This window comes from Gymnogyps californianus, chromosome 10 (genome assembly GCF_018139145.2).
Source record: "Gymnogyps californianus isolate 813 chromosome 10, ASM1813914v2, whole genome shotgun sequence".
Lineage (NCBI taxonomy): Eukaryota > Metazoa > Chordata > Aves > Accipitriformes > Cathartidae > Gymnogyps > Gymnogyps californianus.
In genome coordinates, this window is record NC_059480.1 from 2,919,210 (window position 1) to 2,944,015 (window position 24,806).

At 48.7% G+C, this 24,806-nt stretch overlaps 1 protein-coding gene across 1 annotated transcript in view; it reads right to left on the reverse strand.

Moving 5' to 3' along the window:
* Positions 1–1,054: 1,054 nt before the first annotated feature.
* The window catches only part of NGEF (neuronal guanine nucleotide exchange factor), a 41,324-nt gene continuing 17,572 nt past the window's right edge, over positions 1,055–24,806 (reverse strand). Inside the window, exons 5-15 of the mRNA XM_050902900.1 lie at positions 22,987–23,261; positions 15,520–15,680; positions 15,167–15,319; positions 13,022–13,151; positions 12,163–12,237; positions 10,106–10,195; positions 8,255–8,418; positions 7,049–7,204; positions 4,350–4,429; positions 3,789–3,893; positions 1,055–3,129 (exon numbers count right to left, since the gene is read on the reverse strand). Of these exons, the coding sequence (XP_050758857.1) occupies positions 2,957–3,129; positions 3,789–3,893; positions 4,350–4,429; positions 7,049–7,204; positions 8,255–8,418; positions 10,106–10,195; positions 12,163–12,237; positions 13,022–13,151; positions 15,167–15,319; positions 15,520–15,680; positions 22,987–23,261 (1,562 nt within the window). The 3' untranslated portion in view covers positions 1,055–2,956. The remainder of the gene's footprint in view (positions 3,130–3,788; positions 3,894–4,349; positions 4,430–7,048; positions 7,205–8,254; positions 8,419–10,105; positions 10,196–12,162; positions 12,238–13,021; positions 13,152–15,166; positions 15,320–15,519; positions 15,681–22,986; positions 23,262–24,806) is intronic.

Consider the following 24,806-nt stretch of genomic DNA (forward strand, 5'->3'; position numbering starts at 1 on the left):
GAGTGGCTTTGAGCTGGCAGCAGCTCTCTTGGTCTAGCCTGGGTGGCGGTAATGGTGTTGGGCATCACCTTGCACAGCTTCCCTTGGGAAAGGTTGTTCAGTTGGTGTAAACCACCCGATACTTCCCCGGTCTCACCCCACGTTGATGTTCAGCCCCACTTCCACCCCCTGCGTTTGGGCCAGTTACCTCCCACCAGTCGCACTGGAGGGGACTGGGGAGGAGGCGAGTGGTCGGTGTGGGGGGAGGAAGAAGACGCACGCGTGTTGCTTTGGCGCTGGCTTGCTCAGCTATATTTCATCACACGGAAAAACGAGACAATGAGAAGTTCCCCTCAGTTTGCTGAGGCAGCCCGGCGGGGGCCGGGGGGGGCTCCAGCCCGTGCTTGTGGGCCCCAGGCCTGGCCCTGTACAACACTTGAGACCACTGAAACGGAGGCGTGCAGGGCTGGGTCTGAGGAAATAACACTGGATGCCACTTGGTGCCTGAAAATGGCACAGTCTGTGCCTAGGGTTTGGAGTCCTAAAAAGTCACAACAGAGCAAGAGGGTCTGGGGCGAGTCCCAGGGCTTGGCGGTGGGTTGTGGGACAATGCACAGCAGCTATGGGCCCCTCTCCCCCCAGAAAAATGCAGCGAGGAACCAGTGTCCTGGCACTGGGGAACCTGGGTCAGCCCCTCCACTAGCAAAAGAGCTGTTTCTGATGGGCAAGGGCGCATTTCTGTGCTATGAGAAGCATCCCAGGCGGGCGCGTGGGGCTGTAGTGCCTGGGCTGGGCTGGCCGCTGGGCTGCGAAGCTGGAGGATCTGGGACATGGGGATTTCTCAGGTAATTTTAAGGACTTCCTAGAGCTGGAGCTTCCTGGGTTTCACTGTAGAGAATTTCTGGCTGCTGCACAGTCTGGACCCTGAGCTGGAGGTTTGGTTGTACTCAAAGCTGACTGTGGGGTGCTGTTGGGGGGATCTGACTTGGGGTCTCCCCATTAAAGGAGCTCAAAGCACCAGACTGGAGGCTGTGGTCCCTTCCTGGCCCCCAGCTCTGGGCTGGGTGCTGGCAGGTGGCCAGGAGCCTCCGGCTGGTGCGAGCTCCCAGGGGCCCTCCCTCAGGGGTGCTACGGGTGGCCAGGGCAGGCGCAGCCCTGCTGGCCGTTGTCACATGCTAACGTGGTGGCACTGAGCTAGGCCTGACGGGGGAGCCCCTTCGCTCTCCCTTCACTGCTGTGGCTCCCACCAGTTTGGTCCTGGGGGCTGGCTGCAGCCCCCCCAGTGCAGGGTTGACTCTGGGCCGGCTGTCCCAGGGCTGCAGTGACAGTACAGACAGCCCCGGCCCTCCCTCAGCTGGGTCCGGCCTCACGCCACACACCCCACGTGTAACCTGGGCCCCGCGTGGCCCAAAGACCAGCTCCAGCGCAGCGCTCCAGAGCCCCCCTCCAGCGGCTTCCCGGTGTCCTGCTTCCTCCCCATGCTGCCATCGGCATGGCCATGCTCCTCTGCTCTCTGTGCATGGCTCCGTCGGCAGGCAGCTGCTCTCCATCCCCTTTTCAAGCACAACCGTGGCACTGGTGGAGCATACAGCAGCGCAGGCCACACCGCCTGGAAGACTCTCCTTTGCAGTGTTAGAGAAAGATGCCAAATAATTGATTTCCCTGATGGACGCTGGCTGCAGCTTGGGGCCAGCCTGTAGCTAAGAGGCCCTCTGCTGTGGCCATGTGTGGGAGTGTTCGGAGCGAGGCTGTTGAACAACAGGCGGCTGCCATGGGTCCATCTCCCGGCCGGTCTCAGTGCTGTGCCCTGGGCTTCATGCGATGCTCAGTGCCACAGCTGGAAGGAGTGATGATCTGGCTCTGCTGGCGACAGAACTTGCGTATATACACAGAGGTGAGCCTGTACAGGGAGTTCATGCGCACAGGTTGTGCACGCAACTGGGTGGTGTGGGTTACAAGCATGCAGGCAGCGATTGCTGGGCCTTCCACAGCACACAGGACAACAGCTCCTGGGTAACGTCACTCGCCTGCTGCATAGCAGCCCGGGTCTGCTGGTGCTCCCGTGGTATGTGGTGGTGTGTGGGGAGGCGCTGGCACAGCCACCCTGCTCTGTGCTTCGGCAGCAGTGAGCAGCGGAGACGGCAAGTGCCAGATCAACCGGGAAAGGCCACAGTGCCAGGCTTCTGCAGCGGCTCTGCGGTGGGTTGCTGGCTGTGGAAGAGGGGGTGAGCCATGGGGCAGGGCCCAGATGTACTTCAAGGCCATCAGGCAGGCAGAGATGTGGGTCATGGCTGGCAAGGTTGGGCTGCTGGTGGAGCGGGGCTGGGTACGGAGCATTTCAGAGCGTTTGACTGGAAGCAGATGGAGGGTCTGCCCATGGGAACGGGCCCAGCGGCTTCACAGCAGGACTGGGGAGGTGGAGATGCTGGGGTTTGTCCCAGTCTGGTGCCAGCAGGCTGTGTGAGAGGCAGCGAGACAGCTCCTCTGCTTCAGTTTCTACCCCTGCAAGATGCTGCTTTAGGAGGGCCCCAACCTCAAAAGGCAGCGATGAGCTGTAAGTGCTCAAACTGGGTGATGTTAATTGTTTAGTTACATTTGTGGCCACGTACCTTTCCCAAGCGGCCTGAGCCAGCCCCAGGTAGCACGTGTGCAGGGAATGGGGGTCAGCTGGCCGGCACCCAGTGGCCTTCGGGCTCTGTCCATTTGGCTCGTGCTCTTTGGGGCTTTACAGAACACCTGGAAAGGGGTTATTTTAGCCAGTTCGAAGCACTGATCTCCAGGAAAGGATCAGTGCCGTGGGAAGCATGGTGGGGAGCCCAGGAACTACAGTCTGTTTGTTCAGGGGTGCATGTGCCTGGTCCGGCACACCAGGTCCTGCACCATGGCCCACAGCACCACCACCACATCCTCCCAGCTGGCAGCCTCTGTCCTCTGCCCCTCTCCCAGAGGCGCTCCGGATGCTCGGGGACACGAGCGGTCATTGGCGGTTTCTGCTGCCCAGTTTCCTCCGCTGACTGTCATCCGACTTGTGCACCCGGAAACACTCCTTCAAGTTCTGGGCTCGGATTTTGGGGTTCAGGATCTCCTCCCCCATAGAACTGGGGAACCAGCCCCTCTCCTGGTCGTGAAGACGCTCCCCAAATATCCAGCCTGAGCAGAGACAGAGACAGGCATAAATGGGGACGGCCTGGCCCTTGCTCCTGCGCTGGGAGAGTTGTGCTGGAAAGAGCCTATGGAGCTGGCAGTGCTTTCTGGAAGCTGCTCAGAGGCCTGTGCTGGAACGGACCCAGTTTGTAAATCTAGCCAAGGAGGCCCGCTCGCCTGAGCAGCACTGTGTTTGGACAACTGGCTCAAGGGATGCCAGCAGACAGCAGGCACTGCTGCCACTGAGTGCCCTCCGCTGCCCCTGATGCCACAGGAGTGGTCCCCAGCAGAGACCCAATGTGACCGAGTCCACCAGCTACAAGCGTGCCCCAGAGACCAGGACCACGTGGCTGCGAAGCATCATCAAGGTAAGAACAGCTCTGGGTTTACATCTGGGGTGGCTGTGCCAGCCCTGCCATGGCCCACAGCCGGTGCCAGGGTGGCTGTGCCAGCATTGCCACAGCTCAGGGCAGCCTGGATTTGCTGAGTGTTAGGAGGAGGCAGTAACTCTCTCCTCCTGCTGTGAGCTCCCTTGGCTGTGATGCCGATGCTGGGGTCTCCCCCTGGCCGGAGGGCCCCTCCTGTCTGCTCTGCAGCTGCCTGCCTAGAGCAAAGCCCACCCTTCCACAGGGACTCCCGGCCCAGCCCCATCCCGTCCCCCGTACCGTCGTCTGTCTTGTCCAGGATGTTGAGGATATCAGCCAGTTCTAAGGACAGCTCATCTGGCTGCTGGGCCACGTATGGGTGGACACACTGGATCTGCGGGCAGTCTGCCAGAGAACAGGGTGAGAGTGAGGGATGGACTGGGACAGAGCCCGCTGCAGGACAGCACGGCTTGGGCAGGTGTAGCACCGTGAGCTCTGCAAATGGTCCCTCTGATCTGGTAAGAAACCCCGTGGAGGCCAAGGGGTGCCCCAGCCACAGGGAGCAGGGGAGCATCGCTGTGGGGAAGGGAGCCGGGTGCACATCACCACCGCAGCGCCACCCATGAGCAGCTTGGGTGGGAGAGTGAGTGCTGGTGCAGCCCAGCCCAGGTTGGAGGGGAGCAAGGTCAGGGCCAGGCCCAGAGACAAGTGAGTATCAATGGTGGAAACGCAAGGGGAGCCCAGGGATAGGGTTTGGCTTTGGCAGAGGCCCCAGGCCTGGGGTTGGACTGAGATCAGGGCAGAATAAGGTGCTCTGGGGTAGCAGTGAAGAGCTCCTGGCTCCCATGCTGTGTCTCTTACCAACAAGTCTGGATGTAAATGAAACGAACTTGGTTCTCCGGTTCGGGGCCAGCGAAATCATCCAGCGCTTCATTTCGCTCCTGGACAGGGGAGACAAACCGAGGCTGTGAGCATGAGACAGTCATAGGGACCCCAGCTCTCCTGCCCAGCCAGCCCTGGGCTCCTAATTCTTCCTCTGACAGCCCTTTCCTGCCTGGCCCCCCGGGGTCCTGGACTCACTGGTGATGCTGAGCCCACCTCTTGCACACACCGGTTGGGATGTCACACATGCCACAGTGCCCTGGGCCCTGCCGCACAGGCCTGGCTTGCTGCAGGGCCACCAGGCAGGCTGTCCCCACAAGCAGCAGGATCCCCCTTTGGGGAGCAGCACGGCTTCAGAGAGCCAGCAGCAGGGTAGGGGGCCTGGCAACCTCTGAGCTCTAACCAGCAAAGGCAGCTCCTGGCTGGGCTGGGTCAATAGGAGCAGCTTTTCCTGGAGAAAAGCAGTTAGAGGAACCATTTATTCCTGCAGCTGCTGTGCAGGAATGTTTAAAGGGCAGAGCTGATTAATTCACTTGCAGACGAACGCTGCAGCATACCAAGGGTACCGCTCACTTGGCAGCGGATGAGACAAGAGACCCGTGTGAACACGTCACCAGATCCAGCACACTTATGCAAAACCTGGACCTGCAGCAGGAGGGTGAAGATTTCACGGGTGCTGGAGAAGCCCCAGGCCTGGCGCTCCCTCGATGCTTCCCTCAGCCCTGCTTGGAAACGGGGCAGTTCATCTTCACAGGCTCCAGCTCCTGCCTGGAGGACCAGCTGTGCTCCCGGCCCTGAGGGAGCCAGAACCTTCTACCTTCTCAGATAGCAGTTTTAAAGCCTGAACTTGACACACATCTAAAGCCACCACAGTGTCTTCTGGGAGGAGAGAGGCCTAAAAGGGAGATGTGAAGGACGAGTTCTGGTAGGCTGATCTGCAGAGCTGGGAATATGTTGTGCTTCAGGGCTGAAGTGCGATGCTGAGGACCAGTGAAAACACCTGCACCTCCAGGTCAAGTGCAGCCCCTCACACTATGAAGACATGCAGGATGAGGGCTCTGTGCACTGAGGGGTTGGCACACAGAGATCAAACCAAGGGTCTTGCCGTGCTTGTGGCCCTATCTGCAGGCTGGCCTTGCACACAGCTCCTTGCAGGGCTCTTTGGATCCTGCCCACAGCCCCCAGCTCCTCTCAGCCTGCGAGGGGCCCACCCACGCTCCAGTCCTGCCCCTGTGACCAGCTGTGTCCAAATGTACTGCCAGCTCCTGGCAGAGCCCACCCAGGGCATTAGCTGCAAGCTGCCACCAAGCAGGTCATCATTGCCATATGGGTTCAGAGCTGGGCAATGCTGCAAGAGCTGTGGAACAGATGCAGCAGTCTCTGTTTGGCACCCACTTATCTCTTCTAATTCTTCAGTTTTCCAGTTTGTGCCCGGTACCGCCCCGGTCATCCCTGCAGCTCTGGAACAGCAGCCCTCAGCAGTTGCTACATCACATTTCAGTGCACAAGACCTGTTGGCAAGCCGTGTGCTGGATCACATACTCACTGTGGCCATCTAGAAGATGGGACAGGATGCAGAAGCACAGAACTGCAATTGCCTCCCCTGAGCTGAGGCAAACCCTGGCCTGGTTTATCGTTCTCTGCACAGCTAAGTCTCTCAGACGTCAAATGTGCGTTTGCCCTGCATAACGTGACTGACATCTCTATTTTCAGTACAGCCAAGCTGCAGTCACGTGTCTGGGGAGAAGGTGCAGTTGCTCACTGTGCTGGGGGCTTGTCTTCCTGATGCCGGTGCTGCACTGCGCTGGGGGGGGGTCAGGGTGCAGCCCCCAGGGCTGCAGCAGGACGTGGTCCCAGGTGGGACTGGTTAAGGGATATGGATGTCAAACACTGGCCTACTGACAGCAAAATGACATCAAGCTGGGGGTGTGCATCATCTCTAGTAGCTGTTTAACTGGTGGGATGGGTACACCTGTAATAGCACAGAGGCTGTGCGGAGAAAACATGGGTCAATGAGAAAGCCATGCCCTGAGCTCCAGAACAATCAGGTCTGTGTTAGTGGAGCTGAATCATTTGCCCAGTCTGAGCTTATTGGAGTCTGAAGTGAAAAATCAGTGAGCCAAAACCCCCTGTATCCAGGGAGACAAGGAGGCCCTGAGTGGCAGAAGGGCTGTGCAAGATCGGCATCGGCTGTGGAAGACACTGAGGAAGAGGTCTCTTCTCCACCTTTACCTACAAGCAAGAGCCACTTTGCTTCACAGGGCTGGTCAGGCATGGCCTTGATCTTTGTGAGTGAGCCAGCTGAGCCACTGGAGTGTGCACAGCATACATCCTACTTGCTTTTACTTTCTGAATATGCTGCGAGCTGTAAATCAGGTAGGCTTCTGTGCTGGGGCTGATTTCTGACCTCTCTGTCCCAGAATGCAAAGTGCCCGTCCATCTTCCACCCCGGATGCTACAAATACACCGTACAGGAGAGAAACCTGCCTAGTTCACTAGAGCCTTTCAGTAGGAGAGACCGAAGGTGGCCTCGGGAGACTGACGTTGGGCAGAGAGGTTTGTAGGGCCAGCCCAGCTGTAGCAGTGGGATCTCTGCCCGCCTGACCCTGGTAAGCCTGGAAAGCTGGTCCCCATGCAGGCAGGGTGCTGAGCACTGGTGGGGTGACTGTTGTACTCACTGGGATGATGCCTTCAGCATGTAGCTGGCCTCCCGGTCATCTGCATTCTCCAGCAGCCTCAAGATGAAAACGTTGGCCAAACTCTGCCCCTGGTCTTCTAACTCCTCTACCCGAAGAAGCCCCCGGGGAGCTGAGTCAAACACTTGGTACTTGTCCCTGGGAGAGGTTAGAGGATTAGGAAAAACTGCAGTTATTCCAGGAGACTTTGGCTTTAGCCATCCAGAACTGTACTGGGGACACAGACCAGGAAGCTCTGCATGGCAGGAGGGTAAAAGATGCCCTGCTGTGGGAAGTGATGAGCAGGTGACTACGAAAACCCACTGCAAAGCAAGAGACCCTCTCTTTGCTCTGCCTTAGGCATCTCGCATGGCCTAGAACAAGTTGCTTGCTCTAAGCTCCCCATGTACAAAACACAGACGGTGCTCCCTCAAAGGGGACTGTGAGGCTTAATTCATTCCCATTTGTAAAATGCCTCTGTGTTTTCTGGATACAAGCCACCGCAGAAGCAAAATATTTCCAGGCATACAGACACTGCGGCGACATGTTTATTAGAAACGGACTAGCGAGATGCTCTCTACTGGTGAGTCTAGTTAATGCTACAAAGAACATGCTGTTCTCTGGGACCCGTCTGTTTGTGCTGCTGTATTTCACTAGTGTCTAGTTGCACAAGACATAGTCCTAAGCGTGATGATATTCTCCTCCTCCTGAGGCAGGTCACACCATGTCAAATATAACCGCTAGCCTCAGGCCTAAATTTATACCCTTCCCTGCTGCTCAAATTTTCTAGCCTGCTGCTTAGAAGCTTAACTGACTAAGTCTGAGCTGTTCTTCAGGCAGTGATGAGTCAAAAATCACTTCTTGACAGGAAGACAGGCCTCATGGGTCAGCCCACCAGTTGATGTAGCTCACTGCCACTCCGCAGAAACTGGTGGATACATGCTTGCTTACCCTGCTGGGAGACCTGGCCTGGAATGTGTTTAAGTCCTGTTTGCCATAAATTTTCAGCTGGAGGGAGCTGTGCCACCCATGAAGAGTCAACTGTGCTCAAAGGCAAGGTGACTGTTGGAGGGGGGCGTACAGGTCAGGCCAGGATGCCCTCCCTGTGCCTGGGGGACAGGACAGGGGCACAGCATCACAGCTTGGGTAAACCCAGGGGCAAATAGGGCTCATGAAATACCCCGCGTACTACCCGAATTTTGCACTCACCCAGGAATTTGCCGGCAAATTACCAGCAGATCATTGAAAAGGAACAAGTAGATTTCTCTGAAGAGTTTCTTGGTGCGAAGCGTTCGTGATGTCTTTGGACCATTCATTTGCTGCAATTCCCCCTGCTTCAGCAGCCAGCGGGAGTGAGAGATGATGGGCACAGACTAGAAGTGAGGAAAAGACGGCAAAGATCAGGAGAGCAGCAAAAACCCATGGGCTTATGTGGTCAAGATGCTGAAAGCAACAAGAGATGCAAAAAGAAGGGTGGTGAGCTCCCATCACCACAACTCGCACTGCAGAGGATGGAGCAGAGCTGTGCACAGAGGGCAGCGTGCTCTGCCATCCACACCACAGCCCGGCACAGAGTGTAACAGAGCTCAGACAGGGACACAGCAGGGGCCTGAGAATGAACAAACACTCAAGGATGGTGATGCTGGAGTGCCAAGTGCTGGATTTAAACACTAGGCTACAGCCTGATCTGTCTCTGGGAGATCCCATGTCTCATCACCTGGGCTGAGCCTTTCTGGCCAGGGAGACTGACTTTCAAAAACATGTATTTGGCCTTTTGGCTACAAAAAACCCCAGGTTAAACGGGTTCTCACTGGTTGGGTCTGTCCCAGCCAGGATGAGATATTGTCCACGCAGCCACAACAGCGCTTCTGCTAGAGTTTTACCACGCATTGTGTTAAAAACAAGAAGCCCAGAACAAAGCACTTTTTATACTAGAAGAGCACTATGCTTCCAGTCAAATAACTGAAATACTGCAAAATATCTGCATAACTGCTACTCTTTCCACCTTCACTCTCTCCCTGAGTTCATCACATGCACGGTGGCACAGTCTTTCTTTCCACGCTCTTGCACTCTCTTCACCAGAGGAGCCCTGCTTGCACCAGTGCCCAAGGCAGACCTGCTCCAGGGACAAACCAGCTCCTGCCTGTCATTACAGCCTCAGCTTTACAAGAGATGAAGGCAGCCTTGTAGCTACCCAATATAGTGCTGTCCTGTGGACTCTGGTCTAGCCCTGACACATGGGTAAAATGCTCTGGAAAAATCAAATTCTTGGTCACCCAGTGTGGCTTTCCAAACAAATGGTCTCAAATTTTTTTGCTTCGGTCGTTCAGGTACATAAAAAGGTTGCTGGGAAGCTAACTATGCTCCTCAAAGTTTGTGAAGCAGACAGGTCTGAGAAGCATCTCCATAGCACTCAAGAAAAGAATTGGCAACTTTACACTCGGCACTGGAGTTCCATGGCATATATTAAATGAGATCTGGTCAGACACCCCTAAATATTGATTCAGTCATTCCCTGAGTGGAGCCAAAATAGGTCATCAGCAGGTAATTAGAGACTATACATAATGCATAAATGCAGGGATGAATTAAAATGGTGGGACAGTCTTCATTTTGGTATTTTCCAGCTTCAAAGTGTTTTGCTTTGTAGCTTTCATCTTCCTTTAACATAATTTGTAATTTAAAATAATAGCTGAAAGCTGACCTGCATTTTGAAGAGACGTGAGAGGGAAGAGCCAGAACTGAGTGCTGGAGCAGGAGCCACCCACTGTGCGGAGGTGGTTTGATGCCATCGTCTCACATCTGTGTACACGCACAGCACACTCGCCTCAGTGCTGCCCCTGGCCTCTGCAGCACGCGTGCATGGAGACCACACTCATGGATGCAGTGCCCGCAGCAGCAACATCCCCTTCAAAGGCTTTGGAGTGGGACAGAGTGGACCAAACCACCACTGAACACTCACTAAAAGGAGTGCAACTAGGTTACTACTGCCATGTATGTGTGCACAACACCTGGATGCTGTTGGTTCACTGTCTGCAAAGGGTTACAAGCCTATGCTTATACCTTGATCTTGAATTCCAATTTCTTCTGGATGCTGATCATCTGCTCTGTTCGGCTCATCTTCCTGACACCTTCATTACATGCTTTCACCACCTGGGAAAAAGAGAGTAGAAAGATTTGCCTCCACTGGCCTTAAGCAGGTAAGTGATGATGGACAGCACAGAAAGGCCTGACCATGACAGGGTAAGTGCGCTGCTGTAACAGGAATTGACCAAGCCAAGCTCTTCTATCAGCACTGTATTCGCATGAAAAAGAGAAGAGGGGAAAAAAAACACCAAACCCAAAAAAACTCAAACCCAAAAAAACCCTAAACAGTCAGAAGATGTTATATCTGGAAGCTGACTATCAGAGGACGTGTTAGATGGCTGTATTCAGTTACTGAACCAGACAGTATTAAGCAATACTCCTGGCTGCACAGCAAAGGGAACAGCTCCTTTCCCAGATCCTGACACACCATGTATCTCATCTTCCTTGTCCCCAACACTTGAAATGAGGTACATGCGCAGTATCATCTTCAAGAAGAGAATGAAGCCAAAGATCTTCATTTCACCGATGCAAATGCTGTGGTTCTGCCAAGCAGCACCAGATGCCAGGGCTATGAAATGTCCCAGGGAAAGAGACGTTCATCATACAGAGCCCAGTGTGTTCTGAGTATAAAGTTTGAACTGAAAAAACCACAACCAATGTGCACGCACTACCCTAGTACAGGGACCTTAACCTAGATGCCACTGCCTGTTTCATAAGGAGCAACTCTCTTGAGAACTGGCTAGGTAGAAAAATTACGTTGGAGAACAAGCTCCGCTTTGTGCTCTGTTTCTGCTACTCAAAATCCACCAGAATATCAGCAACTGAAACCGTGATTAGCTCTTACCTCTTAAATAGAATACCTACAGAGAAAATAGGCACCAGATGATCTCTGTTGTGATGCCTGTACCTAGTTGGACATGAGGCGTCTAAACTTAAACACAGATAAGTAACCATACAAAGGGAGTTATGAAATTGATCACGTGAGTCACTGATAGCTGAATGTAAAAAGAGCATTTTTCCATCAGCAGTTGTAGTCATCTGCATACTACAGGAATAGCCTTCCTCAGGCTTTTGACCAATGGAAAAACAATTGGCTACCAGATACATCAAGAGGGATTCTGCAAATACTAACTAATGCAGAACATTCTTCATTGCTAAGGTCTCTGTCTTTATCCCTAGTGATCTCCAAAGCGTACGCTTCCTAGACTGGTTCAGGGCAAATCCAAGAGACCATTTTGTTCTAGTATTTGAGTCAGAAGCTGCAACCGTATCCTCAGGCTGACGTTCTAGCACAGTTTTCAACTTCAAATACTTATATTGAACTGCAGGATTCAAGAGATGTTCCAAGCTTCTGATGGAGAAGGGTTCAAACACTCTGTCCCAGCCCACATAGCTGCCAGCTACGTCCAGACCATTCAGTTATGTAGCCTGGAGATGGGATCACCCTGTCTGACCGTGTCAGGACCAGCGCAGATGGAAAACATCCCAATGCCTTCCTGGTGTTTTGTACACAGCAGTAACTAGCACAACTGAACACCACACCTACCTACCAGCTTCAGGGAAGAGGGCTAAAAGCAGGCTTGAGTACTTCATTAAGAAACTGCTATTCTAGGTCAGAGGAAGAAGTGTGCTGTATTGGAGAAAATGTGACACAGTTGTACTCTACTGTCTGTTGCAGCTAATTACATCTCTCACTGGGATCCATCACCTTCAGGTATCTGCAAAAACAATTTGTATTCTTGAAGACCCCAAGGGAAAACATTCTCTCTGCCCTTTCCTACAGCGGAAACATATACACATCTGTTGTTAGCAAGGGATTCCTTGTCACTGACATCTAAGTGCTGCTAGATTAGTCCATCTTTGAGAGCAAGGAAGACTTAAGAAAAAAAAAAAAATTACTCTTGAAACACAGTCACAGGATTCAATGGACAGCTCCAGGAGCAGATGTAGTTTGTAGGTCTTTTTTTGGAGGGGGGGGAAATGAGCACGATGGTTTAACCTTAATGGCCTTCAGTTAGCTCATTCAAACTTACTGTTTCCAGTTCTTTATGTGCATCCAGGGCAGTGGTTTCCCTGTCAGACTTCTCTTCCACTTTCTTCAAAATATTCTGCAGGGGAGGAAAGGCTGTGTTAACTCTGATCCCAATCTGACAGCACAGAAAGGTCTTTGCTAGCCTCCGAGTTATTTCTGGCCATCAGCTTAATTACAGGATAGGTGACAGAGTGCAGCGACTCTCACCTCTTAGTTCCTCTTTCTCATTAAAACCTGTTCCCATCTGACCTTATATCTAAAAGAAATACAGCAGGCAGACTCCTATTTTATAAAAATAAATGAATAAATAAAAATAGCTAGAGCTGGCACTAACAGACAGTGTTATTGGTAATCCCAGTGGGATAAGATCATTTGGGACTGAGCTGTTTCCTCATCCCTAGAAGCATATTCTCCAGCAGTGTTTAGACAAGCTGGCAAAGCACAGGAGGAAGATGGCTGACAGTCTAGTCCAAGCCACCATGATGTAGGTTTTTATACATGGAGCATTTCCATGTCCTGCAGCTGTTCTGCACTGTGCATCTGTGTGTCAGCATCCTAACCATTAGGCAGCTGGGTTAATGGACTGTTGCTGCCCCTTCTAGCAGCTCAACAAAGTTCCTCTTCAACTCTTCTCCTCAGTAAAAGCTATCTGGCAAATTCAACACTAATTTGAGGATGGTCTCCGAGTGACTGAAATCTTTTTTCCGTAGTCGTTGAGAATGTCTAACTCTGTGGAAACGCTTCATCCAGCTCTAGGGTTGATCGTGGCTGTATCTAAGCCTCATTCACAACTGCTGGAAAGGAAAATTCCAGCAGGGATCCAGAAGTCCTTCGGGAGAGAGACAAGAGCAAAACTCTACCTGCACCAGCAGCTTGAGCCGAGTGATCCTTTGAAACGGCAGAATCAGGAAGGAAGAAAAGGACAGGCCTTTGCACTTGGGATCCAGCTCCAGCTGTGAGATCACTTCCCGGAAAGCTGGCTTGTCCTGGCTGAGAGGAGAGAGAGAGAGAGAGAGGTGAGGGCTTTGAGTGCTACCCTGCCTAAGACTCTGGTATATGGCTGGTGACCCAAAAGCAGCTTGGTCCCAGAGACAGCATCTGCCTGGCCTCTCCCAGTGAGAGAGAAGAGGGGAGGAGGGGACTGAATGCTTCTAGGTGTATTTTAGTTTAAATCTAGAACTATTTATAGTGTTGGGGGAGGGAAAAAATAGACTTTTAATGTACAAGCCATGGTAGCGTTCACATGTGTTAGCACATCTATCTCAGCAGCATACGCTGTGTGCGTAGGTGTGTGTGAATGGGGTGTGTGTCCAAGTAGATGAGTCAGAGGCATAATTATATATTTTTACACAGTTGGAACTCTGTGACAAGGTGAAATTCACACAGTTGTAAGAACAAGACAAGCCACAAAACAGCTCAAGTCTGGCTATTCCCGGCTGCTTAGCCGGAGGATGGAAATCATTATCTGGCCTGAGAAGGGCATGGGTCATGCCCAGGCCTTCCCTGATGGTGTTCGCAGCAGATGAGGGTATTGCTGGGCCATGGACATAGTTGCGCAGAGCAGCCTCACAAGCCCCAGCTGCCATAGTCAAAGACAATGCTTCCTGGCAACTGCGGGGCCCTGAGGAAGACTTACACTGCTGGAGTCCTGGCTAGCAGAAACAGCATGGATGCAAAGAGATTGCTAACTGTGCAAAACCTGTCTTTACTGCGTGTGACTTGCAGCATCCAAGAGAAGCCATTGTAAGTGTTTCTCCCTGCTGCAGCAGGTACTTGTGTGACAGTGTGACTCACCAGAGCCACAGCAGAATGGACCTGCGTGCATCTGAGGAATAGCCAAATGGGAGGAACTGTGACACACCTCAGGCTTCGAGTTCAGCCCAGTGCTGCAAAATTCTTGTGCTAGCTAGGAGCCTGTGGAAGGGAGTCTATTCTTTTCAATTTGCTTTATGTTCTCCCGCAGCCAAAAAAAATGCTGCCCTCTAAATTCATATCTAGGAATACCTCTATCTCCAACAGGTCCTTTTCAAGCTCAAGTAATCCAGCCTATTGCTGCTTCGCTTCTGAGTGTTTAGCTAATGGCTCTAGGCAAACTGTTTATATTCTGCAGCTATACTGCTCACCTCTGACTGAAGGAAACCCTACGGTACCCTTCTTTTGGAGAGAACAGTTAGCCAAGCTCAACAGAGGCCCCTTAAAGTGCCTTTTTTTTTTTTTTTTGCCTCAAAAGCTGGAGAGCTGAGAAAGGAAAGGATTAGGGCTTGTTACACTCCCCTGAACCAGCTGCTGCTGTGGGGAGAAAATACAGTGCAGCATGTGCAATGGGCTGTCCTGAAAGAATCCAGGACATTGTAACTAAAGAAAAATTAATTCTCCTGCTCAAAGACAAGCTTGTAGGGCACTCTTTGTTTTGAGCTGGGAAGAGAGAATTCCTACCGGACCAAAAGACTTGCTAAACTTGAAAAATACTGCAAAAATATCTTGGATTATATCCTCAGGCCTAGGTAACATCTGTGTGTGTAACACCAGAATGTGAAGAAAATAGCTTTTTTTTTTTTTTCCTTTTAAGAAAATTTTGTTGTTCTGAAAGAAAAAAATAATTCTAACTTTGGGAAGGTCAAATGCCTTGCCGAGAAGCTCGGGAAAAGCAGTCATCAGAGATCTGTATTACATTCTTGGCCTTTCAATCTCTTTCCTCTACTTGCAGTTTGAAAATACATACATTTCACAAGCGTGTGTCCCCATGTACACCATAAATATTTCCCACAGTTGGGAACTGCTGGCTCTGAATTTACTTGATATGTTACCTGCATACTATATCACCCCACCCTTACTATAAAGCCTTTTAATTGTGTTTTCTTTTTACAGGTGCAGTGAAAAATCAGTGAAGTGGGAAATCCTGATTCTGTACTATCTAGCCCTTTCTCATAAATATCAAAATTACAGCTAAATCCGTGGCTTATACAATTTTGCAAAATAATTTAGCGTCAAGCACTGGAACTCACAGAAGTTGCTTGTAAGCTCTCTCCTGGTAGGTCTGGTTGGAGACGTAGGTGATGTACACAGAGAAGTGATTAACCGTATGCTGGTAGACAATATCACACACATCCGAGATCACAATATTCTCCTCCACCCGCTGCTCGAGGTCCAACAGGAAGCTAGATAAGAAACCCAGCGCTCATATTAATTGTGACCTGAAGAAGCCCTTGGGGTTCAAAGCAATGAATGTGTCCACAGGCTGTTTGAAAAGACAGTGGGTAACAGACTGCCTCTAGTCAGCTCCTCCATCCCTCTACAAATGAGGTTAGCTAAAGCAATGCCATTCAGCTGGACAAAAATCCAGCAGCAGTTGTCTTACCGCTCACTAACAGCCATAACATCCAGGACATTGGAGAAGAGGATGTGTGCCTCGGACTGGTGTAAGATCTTTTTCAGACGTTCGTTTTCCATGAAGTGAGACACCAGCAGATTCAGACTCTTGTAATACGAGGCTTCAGAAGTAACCAGCTCAAACATGGCCTGGGGGAGAATCCCAAAGAAGGAAATCAGCAGGTACCTTCTACAGAGAGGCACACACAGCCTTAATGAGAACATCTGTGCTGCACACAGTCATGGACCTTGCACCCACCCTCCAGGCCCAGAGTACGGGGAGAGGTAAGCCCACAATGGCATTTGCCATGTGTTACACAGGATAGTGACTTGAATGGGGAAGATTTCCTCCCTCCACCATCAGCCTGGCTCCTTCTGTCTCTCTCCTAAGTTGTTTGGCCACATTTCCTTCCACTGAATCTCTCCAGCAGAATTCTCTCTTTTTCTCATTATATATAAGCAGTATGATTTTGTGCACATGCACACATAAAAACACTTCATGGGCTCCCCTCTTCCTTCTTAGTCTCACTCAGGCTTGACCTGAGGCTGCCCCAGGCACTGGACCCCCCCATGCCCGCTTGTCATGGTCCTGCACTTTCATCTCCCTTTCGGGGAGTTGCCCTTGGCAGCCTCCACGCACCTCCAACCCCCTGCTGATCATGACAGTGCTGGCCTGTATCTCTGCTTGTTGTGGCTTATTGTGCTACCTAGGAGGGTCTCCTTGCACCCTCTAAACTCTTGTTTTAGAAAAGCCATGGTTGTAGGGGCTGGGATGTACAGCACCCAGCACACTGCAGTCCCAGTGTGCGATGTGCTCCTTGGGGCAGAGCTAATACAAGTACGCAGCTGTGGCGCTCCAAGCCCCTGTGTGTTCCCTGACCCAAAGGAAATACAGCTGTTACTGCCCAAGTGAGGCTCCCTGGTCAACCCCGGCCGTATGCTTTTCTGACCCAATCCACCAAGGACTAGGACAAGACACGGTAGTCCTTAACTATTACTGTAAGCCGTAAATAATCTCCAAATTCCAGCCCTCGCTTCTCCTGTTAAAAGAGAAGTCTCTGGTGCAAAGCCTGGGTTTCTCAGGCCAGGGATGTGGTCTGGGGAAGCAGAAAGACAAGTTGGTGGTTTGGTTCAGAGATAAATCACAAGTTAATGAGACAAGGATGTAAAACTGTCTGCCCACAGCAGGTGCGGCAGGGACAGTCCACTATTACTACACAGAGCTCACTTACTCTCCAGGCAAGTGTTTGTTGTCTTTGTTCAGCAATAGATAAAAAAGGTATATAGAGGTAAATAAATTACACAACTGCTGAATCCGTTAGTTGAAGTAAGATTAATTGAAGATTCTCACAAGGGCTTCAACATGGTGAAAAATCATTAGATCCTTCAGACACCTCTTGATGAAGGTGCGTCTTGGGCTCCTTGTCCTGGGGCTGGCCCATGCTGCCGCTACTGAAAGAGGAACCTTTTGGTAGCTCAGTGAAAGTCTCGCTTCCTTGAACCTAAAGCTGCTTCGATCCTTGAGCCCAAGCTCCCCTACTGCCCACAGCTCCTCTGCTGCACCCTGGTGTGGGTGGGAGCTGGCCAGGCAGTGCAGGTACAAGTCCCTGAGCTCCACCGGCTCTCAGAGGCTGTAGGGGCCCAGCTAGAGTCGAGGAGATCCAATGGAGCAGCAGGTACATGCAGTATTTTTTGTGCTGTGCATATGGAAAAATATCTTCTAAATTAGCTGAGGGTCTGTCTTGTGGTTTGGTTGTTCTTTTTTTGGGTTGTTTTTTTTTTTCTTTTTAAAGAAATGATTTCAAATTCTCCACTGATCAGTTTTTGGCCTTTTCCTGGAAATATCGCTATGCATCACAGAAGAACCTGAGGTACAGAGACCTGGGTTATATTCCTGACACTGCGCTGCAGTCCAAGATCTGGGAGTATGGGCACAGCAAGGGGGGACTGTTACTCAATCCAGAGCTGCTAAAATATCAGGTGAAGTGATGTTTCAGCTCTTTGCGGGGTTGGTAGCCTAGGAAATATTCCCAGTGGGCAGTTAAGTCAAACAGGTGGTCCTTTCCTGCACCAGAGAAGGAGGCTGTGCCTGCACAGCCCCCAGAAGGGAGACAGAGCAAAGGGTGTGGGTAGAAATGAGGATACTTGGTCAGTGTATGTGGAACAGCTGGTGTTTAAGGAATAAGAGGATATTTTATTTTTTTCAAGACCAGATTCCCAATGAGAAAAGTGGAGGAGTATCAGCTCAGCTTCTCCCAACAGCTTCACCAGGGCACCTGGTGAACTTGACAGAGAACCTATCTCTCTCTCTCTGCATGACTGGATAGGTCCTAAATGCACCTCTTACAGCTTTAACTGTACCTTTTTATTTGATAAATGAGAGGAGAAGTGGATATAGGTAAAGATGCAACAAAGAATAAGACAGGATATGCTGGGACAACCTGTTCCTTCCAGTATCCTGGGGATTTATACCACCAGTCATTTTGCACTGCAGCTTTCCAGACACTCCAAGCCAGGATTTGTCTTCTGCCAGGTTTGACTGCAGGATGACCATGAGAGCCAAGATCAAGACCTGCCACTCTACGACAGCCTTTAAACCCTCAGACAATTTGCTTCATCTAGAAGGTTGCTTCCTGATCTGCAGAAGCCCCTCTGCCTATGTCTGGAAAAATTAATTTGTGTGTGTTTGCTGTTCACCATAGTGGGGAGTGCTAGATTTGCATGGGCACATGCAGAGTGCAAGCCATACCACAGAAATAAAGAAATCCATAGCAAAAATATCAATGCACAGGGTTCTGATTTAAAGGAGATGCTAGGGAAGTAAAGAACATCTCCACTGATCAGGACAAGCTTCTGGAAGTGTTCACAGCATGTGCAAGGCACAAGTGTCTTAATTTGCTTGGGAGATCCAGCTGGTCCTGTGCAGACCCAAAATACCTACTCCGAGCAGCCCAGACTGCTGTTTCCCTTTTGAATGGTAAGTATGAGCTGCAAACCTCCTAAACTGGTACCAAACATCCAACCATGTGATGCGATGATGTGATCTCTGTGGAATAACTGAACTTTGCTAGCTATAAGCAGTCACTAGAACAAAAAAGCATGAGCTTCTGGTCTCAGAATTGCAAAAATAACTAGAAAAAAAATTTGAACTAAATGTCAGTTGATGTAATACTATCTTCCTGACTCTACAAATAGTCTGAAACTATCTCTTGGAAACATGACCAACACTGTTCCATCAGTCCTCTGGGTCATTAACTTCATGAAATCTCAGTCACGTAAAAGCCATACTAATCATTTTCATTGCTTATGTTTTGGCAGAGAGACTGAGAAAGGAAAAGAGAAGCGAAGCCTAAGGAAGAAGGAAATGTAGAAGATAAAGGAGAAAATTAAGAGTCACCAAAGACAAGAGTAAGTAATCCTACAGGCTAAATTCCTATTGAGACAATATGGTGTTTTATTGCATAGATTGGAAATATTTGTTCCCAATAGCCCTGCTCTTCATGTAAACCACCAGGTAAGAAGGGGGAATTCTGGTCTAGTCTAGGAGGGATGTTGTTCTGATCCGATGCCACGGCATTGGCTGTGACCAGCTCTGAGACCTGGTTGCCTTCACAGGGCCAGTCTGACTTCCACCTGCTAGAAGTACAGTAAGTCCAGCACCAGAGCTCTCTGGAGGTTTGAAATCTAAGGTTTGCTCAAAGAAGGAAAGGAAATAAAATATTTTCTGGACATTTTTGTGAAAATGGAACAAGAGAGAAAGACTGCCTACCTGTCAAATGCGCTCTTCCACACAGAGGCCATGTCACCAGTGCGCACAACCAGGTTCAAGTCCCTCTTTTGCTTGAGCAAAGGATATTTTCAGAGCAGCAGCTCTCTGATCTAAATTCACACCATGACACATGGTGCAAATTAGTCTGTCTCTGCCCCTTTTTCTAACACCAGAGTGACCTGAATCCAAATAATACCTGGCAAAAACTTTATCAAAGCTCATACATCTCAGCAAAAATGGTTCGGTTCAGTTCAAAGATTGAGAATACTTTGCTAAACTATTTTTATTAGTAAATTGTTTTGGGCGAGTTCCACTCAGCTCAGAATCAGCTAAAACATAGAAGATGAACACAGTGTAGGAAAATCAATACAGTTAGCAAGCAGAAAAGGACAAAATGAAGAAACTATACAGTAAATAAAACAAGGACAAACTGAAAGGTAGAGAACTGAACTCAGAAAGAGGAATAAACCGGAGCCACTCCACAAAAAGGTCATTCCAATATCTAATTTAAGGTTCACGCTGAAAGAAGTTTCACTAATTAAATGTTGTTTCTTCTAATCTCTGGATCACTACCTCTTCAGAGCCTAGTACCTTGGTGACAGAATTTGTTTTAACCTAAATCACACGTAATACAGGGAGTGTGTTTTCTCTCTAGTCACTTGTTCCTCCTGCTACCTACATGTTGCCTGTCATTTCCTCCACATTGACTCCAGGTCAGAATCCAAACAGCATTTCTTTTGGCTCGTTCTTCTTGCATCATTACATTGTCTAGATAGTTAAAAGAAAGCCCTTGGTGATTCATGTTTTGCTATGTTTGATGCTCAACAGATGTCTGGATAATTAAAACTACCCTATCAATGACTTAGTCATTTCTGATAATTATTCCAGTAGCACATAATTTTCGTATTTCCCTGACCTCTGTGGTCTGTAACATGTCTTTTGCTTTTTCTTTTGTTCTTCCTTTTTCTGTATTTGCACCTACATTTTTTGTGACACTTCCAGTTGTTGTTTTACATCTTGCTACTCTCACATTCACTTCAGATGAAGAAGGTTGGTGTGGCAGAGGCCATCGCTGTCTGAATTCTGTTTGAGTTCCCGGGGCTAATGGGCCATGCTGCAAAATTTTTTTGCTGAAATTGCTGGGGGGTGGATTTGGGTTTTTGGGTGTGCGGTTTCCCCCCCCCCCCCCCCCCCCCTTCCTGAAACTCCATTTTCTGGCTTATTTGTTCCAATGGGGACAATGGCAAATTGCCTTCCACGACACTTTTCAAGCATCCATTGCTCTTCCAGTCAAGTTTCTTGTTTTGATGCTTGAAAAACACCTGTGTCTTGTTTTTTATGTTGTATTGATAACCTGCTTAGTAATTTTCCGTCATTGCCAATAACAAAGACCAGATTCCTCTTGTTCTTGTCTCTTTCATTTTGCAGATTACTGTAGATGAGCAACTTTTTCTCTGACTGTTTAAGCCCTGCTCCATCACAGCTATGGTAGTGTTCCCTTCCTCAGCTGTGAACAGGGGTGTTTGCTTCAACTTTCTATCCGTTTGTGTACTGGTATTCCTCCCTGTGGTCTAAATAATACTCTTGTTCTACCTTTCCTGGCAGAAGAGCTGCAAGCTCTTCTAGTCCCTGTGTTTACCACAGCTTTGAAGATAAAATGGGTCAGAAAGGTACGATTTTGTCCTTAAGACATTTACTCCAGAATTTCTGCTGCTCTGTACTTCAGGTAAATTCCTGCAATTCTCCTTCATGAAGTTGAACACTTTACATGCACTTAATCAAGCCCTTATGTACAGCTTACACTCCCAATTCATACTGAACGTGAGTGCAGTTCCAGCACTGCAGGAGCAAGCAGTGCTGCCTTATAGCAAGGCTGAATTCAACATCATCTCTTTAATTGCCTCAGTGATTTCTCCAGCCCTCCTTATTTTCTGTCCTTGACTCTCCTCACAAAGCAAATTCTCCACTTTATCTATTCAATGTTCAGCCAATTTCACAGCTTTCTGGCTTTGAGCAATTTTATAATCTCTTACTGTGCTAATCCCAGAACAAACAGGAAGAAAATTTCAGCTCTGATAAACTAACATCAGGGGAAAGCACAGCACTTCTTTAAGGCAGCACTGTCCCATCTCCATCTGCTTTATTTCTCTTGTTATTTAAGCAAAGAGAAGAAAATTCAGCACACTTAATGTTGGTGTTTAGCAGCACAGAGATTTTTTCCTTAAAACATCTAGAGGTAATGAACATAACTCAACAGAAATGGCAGGTTTTGAAATCTATAATGCAAAATTTTAAGCAAATGTTTCTCTGTAAAAGACTCTTCATTTTGAAGCAGAAAGAAAAAGAAAAGCTTGTAATTTTTCAGATGCCAGATTGTGTTTGTAATGCTGGCAGTTAGAAGTACCGTGTTTTGCCAGGTAAACAGAACAAATCTGATATGGAAATAACCAGTGCAGAAGAACAACACGGAAAAGCAACAAATCATTTTAGTCACCTTCAGCCATAACCCTGACACACTAAGAGCCTGTGCTGCCAGCCCAAGCTACCCTGTATAAATACCAGTCCCTTCCACTAAGGGTGTAACACAGCCCTGCCCATCACACCCCTGTGGTTCACAAGATGAGCCTTTCCACTGTAACGGTGAAGTTACAGCCTTGGCCAGGGCTAGGGTGGCACTGTATACACAAGGGATTCATAAATGTTGATTGTGCAAATCCAAGTAAACTTAGGGGGAGCTGCTCACACCCTGAGATGTTCTTCAGCACTTTGGGTACAATCTCATGAGCCAGGGCTGAAGAGATACATTGCCACAACGGTCTCACCAGAAGCAATCCTGGCGCAGGAGTATAGTAGGACTCACAGGATCGAGCCTTTGAAGGCCCATTGCTCGTATTACAATGCACGCCACACACTGAACAGGGCTTGTTCGTCTCCACTGCTGGCTACAAATGCAGTGCTATGCATTGACAAAGAGCATGCACGCTCCCCACGCTATCCAAAATAGCAACCAGTTGTAAATTGTTGTGTGACTGATGTTTTCATTAATTGTGGCAGCTACCCCCACCTACTCCTTTCACTGTTTGATGCAGCCCTATAAATTAACAGCATATGAGTCTTAAACAGTGATGTCACTGCACTGTATGGCTAAAATGCAAATATACCTGTCATTATTCTTTACTGTTTTGCATAAGACTCCAAGTAACAACATTTAAAAACAAGGAAGTTTATCAATCTCTATCTCTTCCCTTTCCACTACTGCTATCACATTTAAAACAGATTACAGTTAACGGTTGAATTCTTCTAAGATTTCTGGTGGAAAGTATGTATCCTGCTAGTAACTTCAGAAGAGGATTAATGTGCACTGGGAACCAAAAGCTCCATTGCAAAAGCCTCTTCATTATCCCTCTTCTTTTGTAAATTGCTCCTAATGCTGAATCGGAAAAGGGAAAAGAAGTTCTTTTTTGCTACAGAAATGTCCAGCAGCAATAGCATATAGAACAACATCTGTAGTTTCAAAATGAGCAAGTGGTGCTAATCAGTGCAACACAGAAAAGTACTCAGCAGGGCAAGGCTTGTCTGTGACCGCTATGAAGCTTTTCATTTTTAAATCTTGATCATTTGACTTAATTCACTCTCACTCTTTTAAGGAGCAACCCAGTTAAGAAACACTCCACCTTCCCCCATTACCTCCTGCAGCTTGATCTCATCTGGCTGGAGGATGCTGAGGACCCCGCTGCTCCGGATCTCAGGAAGATCCTGCCATAAGTTGAACCTGGAGTTGGAGTTCCTCAGCAAACTGATTTGTGGTGGACCTTTGCTTTCGGTTGTACTTGTAGGTTCCGCTTCAGATGGGGCTTCCTCGCTGGGTGAACTCTCCTCAGGGTCTGTCTGTGAATCCTGCAGTCGTCTGGTTTCAATCTCCTGGCGTGTAGATTTATCTCGATATTCCTGATACAAGAGCCCTGGGACGCAACATAACAGGTCTGAGAGGTTACAGCTGAACAAAAGAGTAGAAATGTATTGTGGGGAAGGATATTTGCTTTGCATTAGTTCACCTCAGCAGAGGTGAGAGAGATCCCTTCCATGCTGAGCGAAAAAGCCAATTACAGCATTCCTATTTCAGCCAGAAGTGGAAACTATAAATGGAAGGCCATTTCTAAATCTAAAGTGTTGTCAACAATCTGCTCTCACAAAACATTTAGTAACACAGTCAGATGAATCCATGATCAATCGGAAGACATAAAAGAAGCAGTTTGTTATTTGCCAGGCTTTTAAACGTTTCTTTTAAACCTTGATTTTCTCTGCAATATTGTTATGTTACAAGTTATATAGATTGATAGGTATGTGTAAGTGTGTGTCCAGAAAAGTAATATTGCACACATTGAAACTACTTTAAAGGAGCAATTTGATGGCCATGAAGATCCTTAAGGAGGAAACACTGAACTGCTGTTAAGGCATTGGACTTGTGAAGCATTGGGACAACAAGCTACAGTTACTAGTTTGTTTTGGTGTTGGCTTCATGGTTAGCCTTGGACATGTTGCTTAATTTCCTTCTGTCTTCCTTCTCGGTTTCTATGATGATTGAAGATATGAAATTCACATTCAAAAGGCACCTGAATGCCATAGCACTAAGGAAAAGGCTCTGAATTCACTATCTTGTGGCACATCAATCACACGAGGTGTCTTCTGAGTTTCAATTACTAACTTCAGAAGCAGATGAAATTGCACAGAATTTGCGCTCCCCCCCCAATTTCAACTGACAGCACAAAAAAGGCAGGAATCCTGAAATTCCTTGGCCATCTTTAGAAGATCCTTTGTCTCTCCTAGGGCTTTCTAACTGCCCCATTTCTATTTCTGAGCCATCTGTAGGACCCAGAATATTAATTGCTTGAATATAAAATGTAATTTAGAAGATATGAAAAGACAAGAGCACATGAGCCTGCTCTGAGTCACTCTCCTCACTCAAATTGAAGGAGCGCAATTTACATTATCTCCCTTGGTTTATACTTGAATTGCAAAGTGTAACATGAATGAATAAAGAGAAAAGTCCTTGATGTTAAAAAACCCCCCAAACACCTACATAATTTATTTTGTCTGAATCATTAGGGGTTAAAATCTGTCTGGTCACGTGCATTCACAATATTGGATCTCAGAAGCAAATTCCGTGTGTAATAAGGTGAGAGACAACTGAGTCAGGAGTTTGTCTAGGGAGGGCAGAAACGTAGATATTACGGCCTATTAAATCTCTGGGCCAGTTTTCACAAGACTCTGTACCAGTCACTGTTAAAACTATATCAGAAATATGCTGGGGAAAAGCACAGGCACAAGGACAGCATTACCGCAGTCTGTGAGTGTATCCTGTTATCTGTTCTCCCTGGAAAGACGTTCAACACCGGATTAAAATAGCAATAAGGGTAGCTGTGCCTAGGAAACCATACAGTCTTCTGTTAGCTTCCTACACGATAACCGAAGAGAGGAGACTTCCCCTGAAGTTTTGCATGCTGCTG